At 40.3% G+C, this 18,512-nt stretch overlaps 1 protein-coding gene across 1 annotated transcript in view; it reads right to left on the bottom strand.

Annotated features, from left to right (window-relative positions):
• Positions 1-18,512, bottom strand: part of LOC142438340 (myeloid cell nuclear differentiation antigen-like) — a 113,747-nt gene that overhangs the window by 7,559 nt on the left and 87,676 nt on the right. Inside the window, 2 exon segments of the mRNA XM_075540781.1 lie at positions 17,806-17,893; positions 17,896-18,014. Coding sequence (XP_075396896.1) covers positions 17,806-17,893; positions 17,896-18,014 — 207 coding nt within the window.

Raw genomic sequence — 18,512 nt, 5'->3', positions numbered from 1 at the left:
AGTTTGTTAATTCCGTTAGCCCATATATTTCCTGCACTAGGGCTCTTACCTTTGCCCCAATTTTCTCATTGATGAGCCTGATAGTTTTGGGATTTACATTTGGGTCTTTTATCCACCTTGAGTTTGTGTTTGTACATGAAGTGAGATATGGGTCTTGTTTCATTCTTCTGCACATGGATATCCAGTTTTTCCCACACCATTTATTGAAGAGGACATCTGCTTCCCATTTAATGTTTTTCTTGGCTTTTGTCAAAAATAAATGGTCTGTGGAGCATTTCTGATGCTGTATTGCACCTTATTAACTTCCTAATAGGCCCTATAATTATAAACGTTTTCTATGTGGCTATTGCAATGGATTATACAATCCAGCAAAGAAAGCGAGGATGCCATAGGAGAGACGTGTCACTATTGGTTAAGAAAGTTGGAAGCATGTCTGACCTCTGTCTCATTGAGTTTTTCCCTGGGTAGATTTTGAGTTTCATGCTCCTCCACTTTGTGAAGTCAGAGGTTAGATGCTGCTCATATGCCAAACTTATGGTAGAATAATTAGGGAGATGGGGCATAAGAAAGCATCCCCAGGACCCTATCAAGCCACTTGCATAAGAAATTCAAAATTGTTAAGAGTTTTGCACTTAGATCAGTAATTTAGAAGAGCAACCTTGACTGTGAGGTGGCAATAAATAGAGGAATCACCATGGCCTCTAGTACCAAAATGACAAACAGCCAGGGGCTGCGAATTTTGTCCACACAATAGAACACATATAATCAATAGAAGGCAATGTGAATTCTTGGAACAACCAAAGACAAAAAATGAGAACCACTAGGTAAAGAAAAACGCCCTGGTGGCATGTTGGACTGCTAACTGCAAGGTCAGCAGTTCTAAACCACCAACAGCTCGCTGGGAGAAAGGGACAGCTTGTGGCTTTCTATTCCAGTAAAGAGTTGCCATCTCAGAATCTCACAGGAGTAGTTCTACCCTGTTCTATCAGGGCAATATGAGTTGTCATCAACTCAGTGGCTATGAATTATATATAAGGAAGCCTATCTTCAACTGGCATGTGTAGGATGCTAGGGGTGGCTGAAGCAGGAGTCAGAAATGCAGTTTGAGACCAGTGTTTGTGTGACAGACAGCACTGGGGAATACTGGTTTTAATCTTCCCCTCATATTTCCTTATCTACTTCAAAACAAATGTAGACATTTGGGCCCTGTGTGTAGGTGATCATTGAGGGCAAACCATGGCAGAGCAGAAGGGGGGCTAAAATAAAATTCGATCTACAGAGATATGAGCTCCCTTTTCCAACTTTGTCTTCTGTTCAAGTGGTAAAGGAGAACTTTAACCTGAGTTGATTGTTTGATCAGAAAGATGAATGTACATTTACTATATGTGTGATCAGCACTATCCAGCCTTTTTAAAGGGTGCTGTTAGAGTGAAGACAGGAGGACTCAGCACAGTTTAGAGGGCATATCCAAGCTAATATCCTAGGCTGGTAGCTGAAGAGACGTGGGCCAGGGAAAAGCCAGGAGAAAGGGATCAAAAACCAAGGGAGTAGCTTATGTGAAACACTTTAATTCTAAAGAAGAGTTAGGGAGGAAAACATGGGAATATGAAGATGGTATCTTACGTAACAAACTCCTTGGAAGAAGGTGAGTTTGGTGTTGAACAGGAGGTGTGATCGTTTCTAAATTCAGTTCAACTGTTTCTGTTTCTCGTTTCTTTTGGATTGTCAAGGTTTGGTGATTGTATGATTCAGATTCTGAAGACAGAGAGAAATGTATGTATATTTCTGGTTAACACTTTAAAAATGCATCTATCTATTTAGTTAAGAATAATAATACAGTTACTATTCCACTTCTATACCCTCAGGAATAAAAGCATGAATTCAGATACCCTGATAAAGTTTCCTAGTTTCATGTCAACCATTACAAACTTCTCACGAACAGATTCGATCTCAAATGATAGAATTTGAGTCCTTCTCCTTGTAGTGTGTGATAGCACCGGGAATACTTCCGGATACTCAGCCTTATTTAGAAATATTAACTTTCTACACTGGTAATGGTCATTACCATTATTTGACCTTATGCTCTTTGTTTAAGCAAATGAGGGAAGTTAAAATATTATAACCCGACTACCAATCATTTAATTACATTTATGCTACTAATGGAGTATGTGACAATATCTGCCCCCTCAGTGTTTAAGGATCCAATTAATATAGTGCCCCTTGTTGGTAAAGTGGTAGATGTGAGAGATGCTGGTGCTCGTTTTTTCTGGTATGTGAGCTTCTAAGCAGAGCAATACTTAACTATCCCCTGCCAGGATATTAAAAGTCAAAATCCTTTCAATGAAAGGACTACAAAAACAAATTTAACACATATTTTCTGTTCTGAACTTTATCAGCATCAATCACACATACTGCCATTCAGGAAATCATAAAGGGTCATTTAGTGCTCTACTAGTAGAGCTCCAAACAGTTTCATGTCACTCTCAGTGTCTTTGTTAATTTCTGACAAGAGCATCTGCCCGCCCAACGCTGACAGGACATCCTGCATCACAACTGGGAAATACAGCACTCGGGGCGACTTGTTATGTGTCTCTTATTCTGGATCCTGGACGGTCACGATCTTGCTGATCATCTGCCACACTTCTGCGGTCAAGACTCTCATCTGGATCAGGGAAGTACAATGCACAAGGATCTCAGGTTCCAAAAGATGTGCTCCACTCCTGGCTCTGGCTCTTCTCTTTTGCTGGAAATGAGATCCTTTTTTCCTGATTCCAAGATGACCCATTTCATACCCATTAGTAATGTCTATCCTTGTGTACAGTCACGGACAACTGAATTATACCATCCAATAGTTGCCCGCCTTCTTACTCAGATTCATCAGGAAAATAAAATAACAAGAACTGTGTTAAATAACTCACTGCATTGCAAACCCTTTCTAATCAAGCATGTATCTAATGGGTGCTTATCCTGTGTTCTTCAAGGTCCATCTATAAAGCTTTGTTTCCTTCCTTCTGTGTATTCTGACCATTATTATTCCCCAAATCAACACATACTAGTGTGTGTCAGTAAGAATTCCCAGATTCATATCCATATTTAGCTCTGTTGTGCTGCTACCATTCTTTGGAAATTTACACATCACTTAATACAAGATAATTTCTAAAAATTAATATACATTGATACTATTAATGGCCTCAATAGAACTCATTTCTAACATTTAAACTTGTTAAATTTATTTGTGACAATATTTGCCCTTTTAATGTTCAAGAAAGTGCCACTTGATGACAGAGTTGTAGATGTGAGAGATGTTTAGTATACCTATTTTGTATTGTGAATTTCTTACTCTCCAAATTCTGGTACTTTGAAACTTGTCCCCTATGAGGTAATTATAAATTAAAAAATAAAAAAATATATTTTTAAAGACTATACATCGAACTCCTGATAGGTCAGACCAACTCAGACCAGAGGCATACATACAGTCACCAGCCTCACTCCAGTCCCTGAGGCCCCTCATAGCTATTGACAACTAAGTGGCTGTGGCAGCTACATAGCAGCCTGACCCTGACCCGCCTCCATAGTTGGCCACAGGGATCCCTTAAAACACACCACTGCCAGTCACACAGAGAAAGAGCACAGGGCCCTTGGTCTCCCACAAACATGGCGCCCAGCTCTTCAAAAGCATCACGTAAACAAAAGTAGACTACATCACTTCCAAAAAGGAAATAAGAAAGACAAACCACAATAGCAGAGCTAACAATGCTCATAGAAGAATATGACATGGAGCTGCCACAAAAAGAAAATTTCAGAAGGCTTTTTGGAGTAATACAGGGGATGAGGCAAACTATGCAGAATAAGGATGCAACAATAGAGGAGATGGAGTCTGTGACAGAGTGGATGAAGGCCATGATAGAGGGGATGAAGTCCATGCACAGAGGGAAATACAGGTGCTAATGGATGAAGAGGCAGAAGCTGCACACACGATCATGGGTCTGATGATCAGACTAAAGTGGGGTGAGAACCATGTCAGTGATCTTGAAGACAATCAGGCAGACCTCAGCAAATGAGAAAGACAGTCCAAAAGATAAGAAAAGTGGCAGAAGAAAATCTGAGATCAATGGCACATGTTATGAAGAGGAACATCTGAATTTTATTTCCCTACCAGAACAGGACACAGTGAAGATGTCAACAGCTAAACTAACAAGGGGATTTTTGGAAGAAAACTTCCCCATTTTAATGAATGAGAATCAGACATTCATACAGGAAGAGGAAAGGATGCCAATTAGACTAAACTCCAGGAAGAACTCACCAAGGCACATAAGAGTTAAACTATCCAATTTTGAGGAAAAAGAGAAAAGCATAAGAGCAATAAGAGAAAGGAAGACAGTCACATGTATACAATGTTCTCAGTTAAGAATATGCTCAGCACTATCAACAGAAACCATGAGGAGGAGGAGAGAGTGGAGCAACATCCTCCAAAAGCTGAAAGAAAAAAAAAAACACCTCCCTAAGAACCCTCTACCCTACCACATGATCTATTAAGATAGAAGTAGAGATAAGGGTCTTCCAGGACAAGGAAAAACTCAAAGAATACTCCACATGACACCCAACCAAATCTTGTGGAAGATCCTTGCTGACTCACTATGGCCAGAAGACCAACATCCACCAAGCACAAACAGGAGAACACCATATAGCCCAACTCCAAATAGAAGCCAACAAGCCAATAGCAATCAGCAAGATAAAATGGCCTCGGAGTTGGAAAAGAAGGCAATAAAGAAGCCCCCCAGAAAGACACAGCATAATGATAAGAAAGGTGATAGGAAAACACCTAACACAAAAGCTACAAGATGTCAGGAATGAATCCACCAATCATGATAATAACCCTAAATATCAACGGCCTCAACTCCTACATGAAAATAAAAAGGCTCAGAGACTGTCTTGGAAAACATACCCATTGATATGTTGCCTGCAGGAAATACATCTTAAGCTCACAGACAAGAATAAACTAAGAATAAAAGACTTGTGGAACATACATTACTTAATCAGCAACTCAAAAAAAAAAAAAAGCAAGAGTCGCAATCCTAATCTCAAACAAAATTAATCTCATGGTTCAAACCATAAAAAAGATAAGGAGGGGTGCTATATAATGCTCAAAGGATCAGTTAACCAAAAACCAGTAAGCATAATAAATATATATGTGCCTAATGAGAGACCCATGAAATTTTTTTTAAAAAACCTATTTAAAACATGAAAAAAGATATTACAGATTCAACAATTATAGTAGGTGACTTTAACACACAGCTTTCAGAGAAAGATAGACCATTGGGAAGGAAACTCAGCAAAGAGACTATAGAATTAAACACTACAATTAGGCAACTGGATCTGTTAGACATATATAGAGCTTTCCATCCGAACACAAACGAAATTCACATTCTTCTCAAGCAAGCATGGCTCATTCTCAAAATAGACCACAAACTGGGACACAAGTCAAGCCTGAGTAAACTCAAACACATAGTGATTACTAAGCAGTCTTCTCGAATCACCATGCCATAAACCTTGAGATCAATAAAAGGACCGCCATAAAAACAAGGGCAAACAGTTGGAGGATGAATCATGATCTTCTGTGACCTGAGTGGGTACTAACCCAGATTAGAGAGGGGATTTGAAAGTGTCTAGAAGCTAAGGAGAATGAGAATACAACATATCAAAACTTATGGGATATGGTGAAAGCAGTCATCAGAGGGAGCTTGATAGAAATAAGGGCATTTATGAAAAAGGAAGAGACACGTAATACTGATACACTCTTAAAACCTCCAGCAATTAGAATAGAGTCAACAGAACAATCTCTTCAAAAGCAGAACAAAAAAATAATAAAAACCAGGGCAGAGTTGAACCACCGGGAAAACAAATGAATGATGCAGAAGATTAATGCAACAAAAAGCTGGTTCTTTGAAAGGATCAACAGAATCTACAGACCACTGGCAAACCTAACCAAAGAAAGGAAAGGGCATACAACAATAGCCAGGATGAGGAATGAATCAGGAGTAATCACACAGACCCTAATGAGATAAAAAGGATATTCACAAAAGACCATGAAAGTCCATACTCTAATGAGTTCAACAATGTGGAAGACATGGATAAATAATTGGAAAAACAATCTCTCCCTAGACTACCCCAGATAGAGGTCAAGAACCTAAACAAATACATAGCAAAAACGAAGTAGATATGGTTATCAAGAAGCTACCAACAACAAAAGCTCCTGGGCCAAATGGCCTTATTGGAGAATTCTACAAAGCTTTCAGGGAAGAGCTGACATGGATCCTCCACAAAGTGTTTCAGAGTATAGAAAAGGATGGCAAACTCCCAAACTCATTTTACAAAGCCAGTATAACTTTGATATCCAAACAGGGAAAGGATCCCACAGGAATAGAGAATTATAGACCAATATCTCTAATGAACATAGATGCAAAAATCCTTAACAAGATATTGGTCAATAGAATACAAAAGTATATAAAACTTATCATCCACCAGGATCAGGTAGGATTCATCCCAGGGGTGTAGGGATGGATTAACATCCTAAAATCCATCAATATTATGTGCCACATTGATAAGAAAAAGTATAAGAATTACACGATAATATCGGTTGACACAGAAAAAAGCATTTAACAACATCCAACACTCATTCCTAATTAAGACACTGATGAAAATAGTAATGGGAGGTCAATCCCTCAAGTTAATACAAGCTATCTACAAAAAGCTGACAGCTAACATCATAGTCAATGGAGAAAAGACTAAATCATTCCCACTGAAAAAGAGGGTCAGATAAGGATTTCCCAGGTCCCCATTTCTATTCAATATCGTACTGGATGTCCTAGCTCACAACATAAGACAATGGAAGGACATCAGAGGTATACAACTAGGTCAGGAAGAGGTGAAATTACCACTATTTTTGCAGACTTCATGATTCTGTACATTGAAAATCCAAAAAGCTCCACAACCAGAGTACTGACAGTGATAGAGGAATATAGAAGAGTGGCAGGATACAAGATCAACAAACAGAATTGATTGGTTTACTATATACATCAGACAACACCATCGAAGAGGAGATCAAGAAGGTAGTACCCTTCACAATAACCAAAAACAAATTGAAATCTCTAGGGCCTTATTCAACAACAACAACAAAAAGAACTATACTAGGAAGACTACAAGACCCTACTAAATGAAACCAAAAGCGACCTCCCCATGCTCATGGATTGAAAGACTCAATATAGTAAAGATATCTATTCTACCCAGGGAACTTTATAGGTTTAATGATATCCCAACTCGAATACCATCAACCTTCTTCAAACAATTGCAAAAACTGTCCACCAATTTCATAAGGAGAGGGAAGAAGCCCAGAATTAACAGAGAACTCCCCAAGAAGCAGGAAAAACTTGGAGGACTCTCTTTACCTGGCATCTACTACTCAGCCACAGTGGTCAAAACAGTGTGGTATTGGCATAATAGCAGAAACTCAGATCAATGGAAAAGAACAGAAAACCCAGAAATAAAACCATCAGCATATAGACAGCAGATCTTCAACAAGGGCCCCCAAAGCATCAAGTGATAGGCGGATGCCCTATTTAACAAGTGTTGCTGAAAACAACGGATACCCACATGTAGAAAAATGAAACAAGATGTTTATCTCACCCCATGCACAAGAACAAACTCAATGTGGATCATGGATCTAGAAGTAAAACCATCAGGACCATTAGCAAAGGAATCAGGACAAACCTTAGAATCTTGGCCCAGAGAATACAAAGGCTAACTGCAAAGGGCAGGGAAACAAACAGGGGAACCTGAAATTGACAAATGGGATTTATTAAGGATAAAACATCAGTGTGCGTCAAAAGACTTTACCGAGAGGGTAACAAGGCAACCCACAGACTGGGAGAGATATTTAGCAGTGACAGAGCAGACAAAGGGTTTATTAAGAAAATTTACAATACCCTCCTTGCCTGCATAGAGGGGAACAGTTAACCCCTTGAAGAAGTGGGCAAAAGAACTGAAAAGAAGTTTCACTAGGGAGGAAACTTGTATAGCCAATAAACATGAGAAAATGCTCCCAATCATCCATCAGAGAAATGCAAATCAAAACAACCATGAGATACCATCTAACACCTTTGAGGCTTGCCCAAATCAGAATATCAGAGAGCAACAAATGTTGGAGGGGATGTGGAGGGATAGGAACTCTCCTGCATTGCTGGTGGTCTTATAGATATGTACAGCCTCTATGGAAAGCTATTTTGCAATACTTAAAAAAAATCAAAATTGATCTACCTTTTGACCCAGCTATTCCTCTACTGCGCATATACCCAGAAGAGGTAAGATATAAAAAATACCAGTTGCATGTGCTCCGATGTTTATTGTGGTGCAATTCACAATCACAAAGAGTTGGAAACAACCTAAATTTCCATTAGCAGGTGAGTGGATCATTAAACTCTGGCACATACACACAATGAAGTACTATGCATTATTAAAAAGCACTGATGAGCACATGAAACATGTCTTTTCATGGGAAGAGTTGGAGGAAATTATGCTAACAGAAGTCATCCAATCACAAAAGGAGAAGTACAGCATGAATCCCTGAGATAAGTGTAGATACAAAGAGAAGCGCCCTGCATCACGACATTTGGGTTGAGGTACAGGGAGCTGGAAGGAGGTTAGACCAAACCCAAGGAGGTACATGTTGGTCCAAAACAAAAAAAGGAGAAAGAGGGGAGGGGAGAGGAAGAAAAGGGGAGGTCAAAAGTGAAATGATGATGTGGGGAACAGGTCAATAACCCACCCAGAATGTTGGTTCCTCAGAAGTGGGAGTGGGCATGATAACCCTCCCACGGTGCACCAAACCACGAGGGCAACATGGCCACGTGGAAGAATGCATGACAAGAGAGAGCTACAGGCCTGGCCCCAACCAGAGCCAAACTGACCCCCTCCCTAGAAATAGGTGTGACAGAGAACAACACTAAACCTCCAAGTTGGGGAAAGGGATCAGCACGCCACACGCACATGGAAACAGACCAGGAAGGAAGAAGAGAAAGAGACAGCTGACTGGACCCCATGCTGGCACACCAGGCTCGGAGGACGGAGCCCTTCGAGGAGATGATGGGACATCGAGAGGACTGTGCGACTGACAACAGCTCGAGTCATGCTGTCCCCTTACTGTAGCAGACGACGACAGAGGACAGATCTGGGGCCACACTGTGGGGAGGTAGTGTGCCCTGAACCCCCCACAGTGGGTCACCAAGAAGGAAACATACCAGACCAGCAGCTGGAACAGAGCAAAGCTATGAAGACCCCGAGGAGGCCTCCAAAATGGACTCCAGACCAGGAAGGGAGGAGCAGCTTCTGGACAGTCATGAAGCCCAGTGAACAGACCTGGAGATTTGTCTATTCCTGCTCTTATTGTTTCTTTTTCCTTTTTTTCCCTTTTCTTTTTCTTGTTTCTTCTTCCTTGCCTGTTTTAATCCTTTTTAAAAAATTTTAGTTTGGGCTATTTTATAGTCGGTGTGCCTACCTACATAACAGAGGCACAGAAGCAAGCCCAAAGAGAAAGCAGCAGGGCCAGAAGTCCCGGGGAGACCTGGGGGTTGAGGTGGGTATGGAAAGGGGGAGGTGAGCAGGCTGTATCATAGACAGGGGAGTCAATAACAAGAGGAGATAGGGATGGGGAGGGGGGCAGTGTTGGAGCAACAACAGCAAGCTAGCTAAGAGGAATACCAAGAGGCATAAATAAGTCCATCTGTAGACAGTGGAACAATTGCTCACAGAGGGGCCACAGGGAAGGATCAGTCAACCAGGGTGTAGCAAAGCATCGATGAAACACACAATATTCCTCTGGTTCCTCAAGGCTTCCTCAACCCCAACTTTCATGACCACAGTGCTGCCTCTCAAATCAGACTAGATTGGAGCCTGTACACAGATATACATAAGGGATGGGGGCTCACAATGCACAGAATCCAGAAAGAGGAGTGGGAATAGCGATACCAGAAGGGTAGGGAGAAGTGGGGAAGAGAAAGGGAGAAAGGGTGAACCAATCGCAATGATCAACACATATTCATATACCCCATCTCCCAGGGGGAGGAACATCAGAAACATGGGAAGGGAGACAGCGGTTGGCGTGAGATATGAAATTAATAACAATGTATAATCTATCAAGGGGTTAGGATGGTGGGGCTGGAGGGGAAAAAAGAGGATACCAAAGGTTTAATAGAAAGTAAATGTCCAGAAAAGAATGAAGGCAACGTATCTGCAAATTCACCTGATATAATTAATGCATGGATTGTAACAAGAATTGTAAAAGTCCCCAATAAAGTGACCTTTTAATTAAAAAAGAGAGAGAGAAAGGACAATGGATTTCTTTTACAGCAGAGGTTAAATTCTCAGCAAACAGGATTCTTATCATATGCTTGTCATGATACACTGTCTATTAAGGATTCAATTGATGTTTCATTCTTTATGTGCATGTAATGTGGTGAGTGAATTCATATGGCTCTTCTAGCCATGGCTTTTGTTACGTCCATAAAAACCTTAGTTTTGCTGTTGCCTCTGGGTGAGAAGGTGAGTGATTGTGCACATGACTGGCTGTGGTTGCCATACTTATGAGTATAAAACAAGCCAGCTCAGAGTCAGAACGTGGGGACCTCTCAACCAGCAGAAGACAAAAGCCAGGAGTAGAGCATCTCCTTTGGAAATCGAGATCCTTCCACATTAAACTGCCTTGACCAGGAGAGAGCTTTGACACCAGAGGAGTAGCAGAGCAGCCACCGCCGCAGGACCAGAAGCCAGAGCATGAGATAGTGTGGTGGGTTTCCCAGGCTGTGTAACGAGTAAAGCTGAGTGCTTTGGGGCAGGAGGTTGGCTTGTGGAGTGGGGTGCCTGTGGGCACTTGATCAGGGAAGCTACATTTTGCTGGCCCATGGAGTCAGAGTTCAGACTTACAGTGAAATGGCACATCCTTTGGCTATTTACTTAAAAAACACAAAACAAACAAACAAAAACACCCCCCCCAAAAAATGACTTCCGTCTAGTTGATTTCAATTCTAGTGGACTTTTCGGAGACTGTAAACCTTTGTCCCTTGGGTGATGTTGATGTGGTTTGGTTTTCCGTTTCCTTAGGATAGGTGGAGGAAATCAGATGCCAACTCTCCATAATTTTATCTCTTTTTAAAATTCCAGTTTATATTTCTAATAGCGACTCCAGAATGATATCTTACTGGAAGTACTATAAGTGCCCATTTAGTGGACACAGGTGACTTGTCAACTTTTCAAAATCAATTAAATTAAAAACCGTGTCATAAAAGCACTCTTTAAGTATTCCAAATATACAGTTTTATTGGATTTCATCAAGGAATAGGACTCATTTTTGCAATGCCTCCCCCAAAGTCCCATCTGGTTATCAGTCCCATTCATGAGTCATCTCCCTCTGTGGTCTGCAATTGATAAGATACCTGATGGAAGAGCACCAACGCTGCAATGAAAAGCACCCGGATTTGAATGCCAAGAGCACGTAGAACTGAGAAATAGAAACGTTCTTTGAGAGAACATGTGATGTGTGATCAGGACTTTCTTGCTGCCCTGTGAGTTGTAAAGAGGGTGGCCAGAAATGCATTCATTGACCTCTTAAGACACAGGCAAAACACAGATGAAGAAATGGCTGCGAGTTCTATTTCACTCAATGAGATGAGGAAAATAAATGACCCTCCAGGTGATTGATGGCTTCAAGAAGGTTTCTGTCAAATTATTTGTTATCTTGGACAATGAAGTTCTTTACAAAGCATCACAGGGTTCTCACCTCTCCAGTATCAGCTCACATATACCATCATGTGAGCTCCAGTATATATTAGCATGAGGGATAAATTATAGTAAAGCCAAATGGAAGATAGGATAGGATTTGATGAATTAGAATGTAACTATTTTTTCAAATTGGTTTTCTGCTTAACTTTGGTACCTTGAATCAGAACCTACTATCTACTATAGTAGAGAAACATGCTGCAATTATACTTATCAGAAGTTCTATACTGACATTATAAAGGATGATATCAGAGAAGAGATAACAGAGCTCAGTGAGCTTTACAATATCTATGTGGAAAAGACTACTCTCTGGTCATTACAATTCCACTATCCTTGAATAAAAACTAGTTCTACACCTGCTGTACCTAAGCCTCTGCACAACTCACTATTCTGAAAGTGGTGTATATGTAGATCATTCTAGAGTTGGAAATCTAGCCTGAAAGCTGAAGTGTTTTGCCTCAGGGAAGAGAAAAGATAAATGGGATCTCCAGAAAGGGAGTAACATATGTAAAAACACCGGAACTTGGAAGAAGTATAAAATAGTGACGTTAGATCCTTAAGGGTCTCTGGGACATTATTCCAGATTTTCAACTGAGATTGGCACCATTCCTTACTTCTGAGTGGGGATTAGCAATAGCACTCTCACGGTGTTAGGTAGAATCATTGAGATTATGTACAGAAAGAAAATGGAGAGGGTCACTTATCAATAAATGGAATTTTCACAATGTGTTTGTCATGCCACATTCTCTCTTAATGATTTGTATGTTTCCTATATCTGGCTTATGTTTCATATTTTATTTGATAATTTCTAATGGAAAACCCGGAGAGACCTGTTATAGAGGTGCCTTACAGAGGAAGCCTCCCCATTCCCATCGGCCAAGATAGTCATGTTATCTCACTGACAAGGCTTTCTTGATGTTTCTTCTTTTCAAAATCAATTGAACTTAACTGCTGCATCCAAATATCTACTCTGAGTACCCAAAGCATATGTGTGTTGAATAATATTGTCAAATAGTAACTGACTTTTGTGACCTATCATAATACTCTGTAGCCATTTCAAATTCATGTCACTGTGGTGATTTGGTTAAAAAAGATATAAGAGAAGAACACAGAGTTAATAATGGTCTACTTTTGGTGTTTAATCAAGGTTTATAACAGCTGTATTAATCTGGGTACGTTAGAGAAACAAATCCACAGAAACTCATGATTATAGGAAAGAGTTTTATAAAAAGGTTAAGTGTGCATCAAGAAAACATCCCAACCCTATGCTTCCCAAACCCACAAGTCCAACATTAACCGATTAACCTATGTGTCCGACACCAATCCACAAAATCCTTCTTCATCTCACAAAACAGACACAATGATGCTGACTGCAGGAGGAAAGACAAATCAGTGAATGTGTAAGCATCTCAGCAGTTACAGAGGTCTCCACAGGGATGCTCCAGCACCCATGGACTGCATCGGGGTAAGTCCATGTGGCTTCTCCTCAGGGATGTCTTGCAGGAAGTGAGCCTGGCCAGCTAAAGCAGAGAACTGGCTAAGGCAGCTGCACCCTGGTGTGACCATCACAAAGCAAGAGACCTAGAGAAATCGAAAGGCAAGGCTCACTGAGCCATTTATCCCTTCACCCTTCAATTAACCCCTCATGTATTTATCAGCAAGGTTGGCACAATAAACTAACTACTTCAGCAGCCAAAGAATAGAAAATGTCTTTGAGAAAATATTTGATGAGTAGCCAGACTTCAGTAACTACTTGACTCTCATAAGTAATTGGTCACAGAGATTGCACTTCTGAACTGCTATTCACAACTTCAGCAGTTCAAACAGAACAGCCACTTAATAGGTAAAGATGAGGCTTTCTGCTCCTGTAAAGATTGATAGCTCGAGAGTCCTAGGGAGAAGTTCTACTCTGCCCTAGAGAGTTGCTATGAGTGGGAATTGAGTTGATGGCAGTGGGTGGTTGGATTTATGGTAGATGTTTAGATGCTGAAGAAAAAATGCTACAGGTTATGTTCACTTTCCATGACCAAAATCAGTGGAGCCAAAGAAGGCTCTAATAGGATTTCACAAATAGAGATGTGATGAATTTTTCAGCATGGTATCCTGCTCAACCTGGTAACAGTATGTTCAATTTTGAGACATCTATATGAACTCATGCAAATAGCAGAGAATATAATCTGCTAAAATCTGCAAGTAAATCCTTGATCAATGATTGGGGATTAAATTAGATGAATGAATTGCAAATTGGACAATAGATGAAAAATTATTTCCAGATTCTGATCATCGCTTTAATACTAGTGTAGGGGGTGCAAGGAATGAGAATATTGCAATGGTACCTGGATGGGAAATTGCTGGATGTGAGTACTGGAGACATCACAGAATCTGAGTGCGGCTCTTGCTTAGAGCCATGCTGCTGGTCACAAAGATACGTGCATATTTGTCCTGCTCTTGAAGAAGCTTCAACTTCTGGGGATCGCAAGTTTGAGTGACTGTATGCTGGCTTTGAATGTAGGATGACGTGGGGCAGGTCGCTTTTCTCTCTTCTTTTTCAGAATGCTCTCCATTCTGTCACTCTTCTATGAAATGATAGCAGTGTCAGACTCTTCAAACGTCTTCCCAAATCCCACTTCAGCAAGCAGTATAATTTTCATCTCCAAAATGTCATGCTCTGATTCATGAAACCCCAATGGCCTTGAATGAAAAATTGGCTGTGTATATCTGCAGCAACTTGACTTAAGCTCAGGGTGAGCATTGGTTTGGCTTGTTTTATTTTTAGTGCCTAATACTAACAGGATCTAAGGAGCACTGTCAAATAGGCATGGAACTGCTAATCACAAGGTTGGGAGTTCAAACCTCCCAGCTACTCTGCAGGATAAAAGATAAGGTATTTTGGTCTCATAGAGAGTTAGTCTCAGAAACCCACAGGGGGCTTCCCCTCGGATTGGTAGGCTCACGGTGAGTTGGAATTGACTCGATGGCCGTGAATTGGGTTGAGTTGACTACCAGATTCTAAGTAAAGCAAACCCCAGAATAATAACAGCCATATTTGGGGACATTTACAGGGTAAGCCTTTCTCAGGAAACCAGTAGCAATGGTTGCTTAGCAACTGCTCCCCAGACTCCGCCTAGAATCCAGTGTTTCCTTTCCTGTGTGTATTCTAATTACCGTCGTGTCAAAAGCTCTTCTTTAAAAACCAAAATTCCAGGATACTGCTATTCTTTTAGTTCATTATAAATATTAATTATTCTAGATTCATAACCAAACTTAGGTATACTCTCTTTCCATCCTTGTCATCACCATTACTGGATTTTTTAGATTTTGTCTAAACAAAACGGGAGTTTTACTGAAATAATGTAACTTGACTACCATGAATTTCATCCATTTCTAGCTTTCATTCTACTATGGTAATTTGTGATAATATTTGTCCCTTCAATGCCCAATGATACAATAAAAAGGTGGCACTTATTGATTGAGTGGTGTATGTGAGAGATGCTTGTAGTAAATCTTTCTGGAATGTGAGTTCCTGACTAGACCATCCTTTGGCTACAGGACAGTCCACATCAAAATGCTTGCAGTGACTGAACTTACAGTGACTGAACTATGAAAAAAAAACCCCAACAATCTAACACATAACACTGTGCTTTCTGAAATTTATCATAGACATTGCAATATATACCATATGATACTGGAAATCATAAAGGGCCATTTATTGCTCAAGTTCTAGAGTCCTAGAAAGATTCATATCCCTCTCAATATATCTGTGATATTGTTCAAGGGTGTTAAACTGTGGTGGACCTCAATTTTCTGCATGCAGAAAGAACAATTATTTTAGCGTCCACCACAGAGCTAATGCTCACTAAATAAAATTCCAATATTGTTTTATCACAACTCTATGTCCAATAGACCTCGTATGTCTTTTGTCCTCAGCTGATGTTTCAACATTTATGTATACATTAGTTATGAGCCTCTGTTTTCGCTTGTGAAGTGAGTTTAACAATAGCTGTCACATAGGTATAAGGTAGAGAAGCTGAGATGGTATACAGAATGAAAAGGGTTTGCGAGTCTTGCATATGTTTTACATGCATATCGTTAATGAATCCCCTCAGAATATCATATTACTGGAAGAACTTAGGAGAAGTTTCTAATGTGAACCAATGGTAATGATGTCTTCTCATTGGCAAGAACTTTTTGATGTATCACCTTTTCAAAAGGAGTTTCCAACGCTTATGTTACAAAAGTACAATGAGCTCAAAACACTCTTTTGTTGGCTAACAAACAACAGCTGACTTTTGTGATTCCTCACAACGTGCCCTGCCTGCCGTTATTCCTCATCATGATTCGTGCCATTCCATGGTCTATGATTTAGGAGAAACATGAAAGAACATCACAAGATCATAAAGCTCTGCCTCTGGTTTGGAATCCAAGAGCAAAATCAACCTAAGATTTATGACAGGGCTTTGATGCAACTAAGGCTGAGTAAGCGTCTTTCTTGCCCTCCTAACAGGTCACAGAGAGCGTGGTCAGTAAAGATTTTGTATCTCTCCTATGGTAGAGTCGGAACATTGAGGAAGAAATGGCTACTTGTGTTTTGCTCCATGAAGCTGTGTCAGTACATGACCTTAGCAGAGATTGTGCAACACAAAAAAATGCTTCTGTCTCATCAGATATTTCCTTGGAAATAGAAATTCCTGTGCCATATTGGTAAGAAGGTGGGACTTAAAAAAAACACAGAATCATTTTCAGAGCAATATCTGTAAGAGAAGGAGAGCCCTCAGTTATGCATTGATATTGAAGTATTAATACTGTTGGGGCCTAAGAGGTAATTATTAGACATAGGTCTTCCATGGAATCAGTGTCCCCCAAACAAAATAAAACAAATAAAAATTAGCAGATGCTGTTAGTCATATCTTCCCTCAATCACACATAGAAAAGATAGAGAGAAATATGTGTTTAAGTAAGAAAAACAACAGTGCTAAGACTAATAACGCAAAGAGCCAGAAAAAGTAGTGAGAATCCTTACCTACAGAAAGGCAATGTTCACCTGGTGCACCAAATGCGGTGGTAGTGGTGGAGGTTGTAGCATAAGACAAAGGTGCTGCTTAAGGATTGGATTTGGATTTGGGTAACATACTAGAATTTTCCAGATCCAGTCAGGGTAATCTTTGTTTGATCATGAACGCAAGGGGCAAATTAGAACATAGCTCAAGAGCGATTGGGAAAGTGTATTATGAACAAAGTTGTGAACTACTGTTCTACTGGAAAATGGTACCTTGAATCTGAGTCCATCATCCAATAAAGAAGAGAAACCTGCAATAGATATAGTTATGGTATAAAGCCAATAGATATAGTTATATAGTATAAAGCCAAAGAAAGGGTGCTGTGAAAACAAAGATGGCAAGAGTTAATGTGTTCTGAGGTTTGGGTATCAGATTATTTGCCCAAGTGGAAAATATAGTCTGGCGCTAAAGAGACTTGAGCCCAGGAGGAGACAGAAGAAAGGGATCCCTAAAGGAAAGAAATGTGTGAAAACAACTAATCTTGAAAGGAGTGTGCAATGATGATCACTCGTCTTGAAATTCACTCAGCAGGCAAATTAGAAAGTGAAAATGAAATTTGGATGAAGAGGATGGACTCCTTCTGTTTATACTACCTTTGTTTTTCCTCTGTATTTGCCAACACTCTCTCTCAATGCCAGGACTAAGGAAACACAAGCACCCTCCCAAAGACTGGCATTATGTGGTGAACTCATGCAAATGGGAAAGGCACCAGCATCTGATAGGATCTCAAAGCAGGTCCTTGATCAAAGGTTGGTGATTATATAGAATAATTGTATAAAACTGGGTATTCAAGTCAAAACAATCACTAGATCCCGATAATTTCTTCTATCATAATACAGGGAAGCACAAGAAATGGGAATAGGAAGATGATACCTTGAATATTGAACTGCTGGATGAGGATGAGGATTAGGATGCTAGAGACTCCACAGGAATCTGAATTTGCCTCTCACTTGGGGATGTGCTGCTGGTCCCACAGACTTGTGTGTGCTGACCTTACTTTTGGAGTAGGTCATCTTTGAGGGGTCAGAAGTTTGGATGAATGTGTGCTGGCTTTGAATATGAGATGAAGTAGGGCAGACTGCATTTCTCTCCTCTTTTCCTTTAAGACCATTGTTCACTTTGTCATTTTCCGATGGGATGTTATGACAAATTGAGACACTCCCACCACGTATCTACGTTTTATCTCAGCTAGCACAATAATCTCCTCCGAGAAAATGTCCGTCTCTGTTCTGTGCAGTTCCTCTAAGCTTGCATGGGAACTTGGTCCTGTGCCTGCTGCAACTGTCATAAGCCAAATCAATAAAGCGCAGTTCAGAATTATTTTTGTTTGTTTGTTGTTTATGTTTTTGTTAGGTAACTTCCAGATTCTAAGGACATAAAACTCCAAGACATTGTCAGCTGCACTGCGGACACCAGGCAAGTATGTAATGGGGGTTATATAGCGCTCTTAAAGGCTCCATGCAGAATGCTGATCCCACGTGTAGGCTATTGCTGTGTCAGTACTTCATAGCAGCATTGGGGATGCTTGGAGATGCGTAACTAGTTTAGACCTATTTACTCTCCATCTGTGCAGTCACTATTACCTGCATGTTATGCTTTTCCTAAGCAATGGAGGGAAGATTCTCTAAA

The sequence above is a fragment of the Tenrec ecaudatus genome, chromosome 1 (genome assembly GCF_050624435.1).
Source record: "Tenrec ecaudatus isolate mTenEca1 chromosome 1, mTenEca1.hap1, whole genome shotgun sequence".
Lineage (NCBI taxonomy): Eukaryota > Metazoa > Chordata > Mammalia > Afrosoricida > Tenrecidae > Tenrec > Tenrec ecaudatus.
This window is presented reverse-complemented; position numbering and strand designations above follow the sequence as displayed.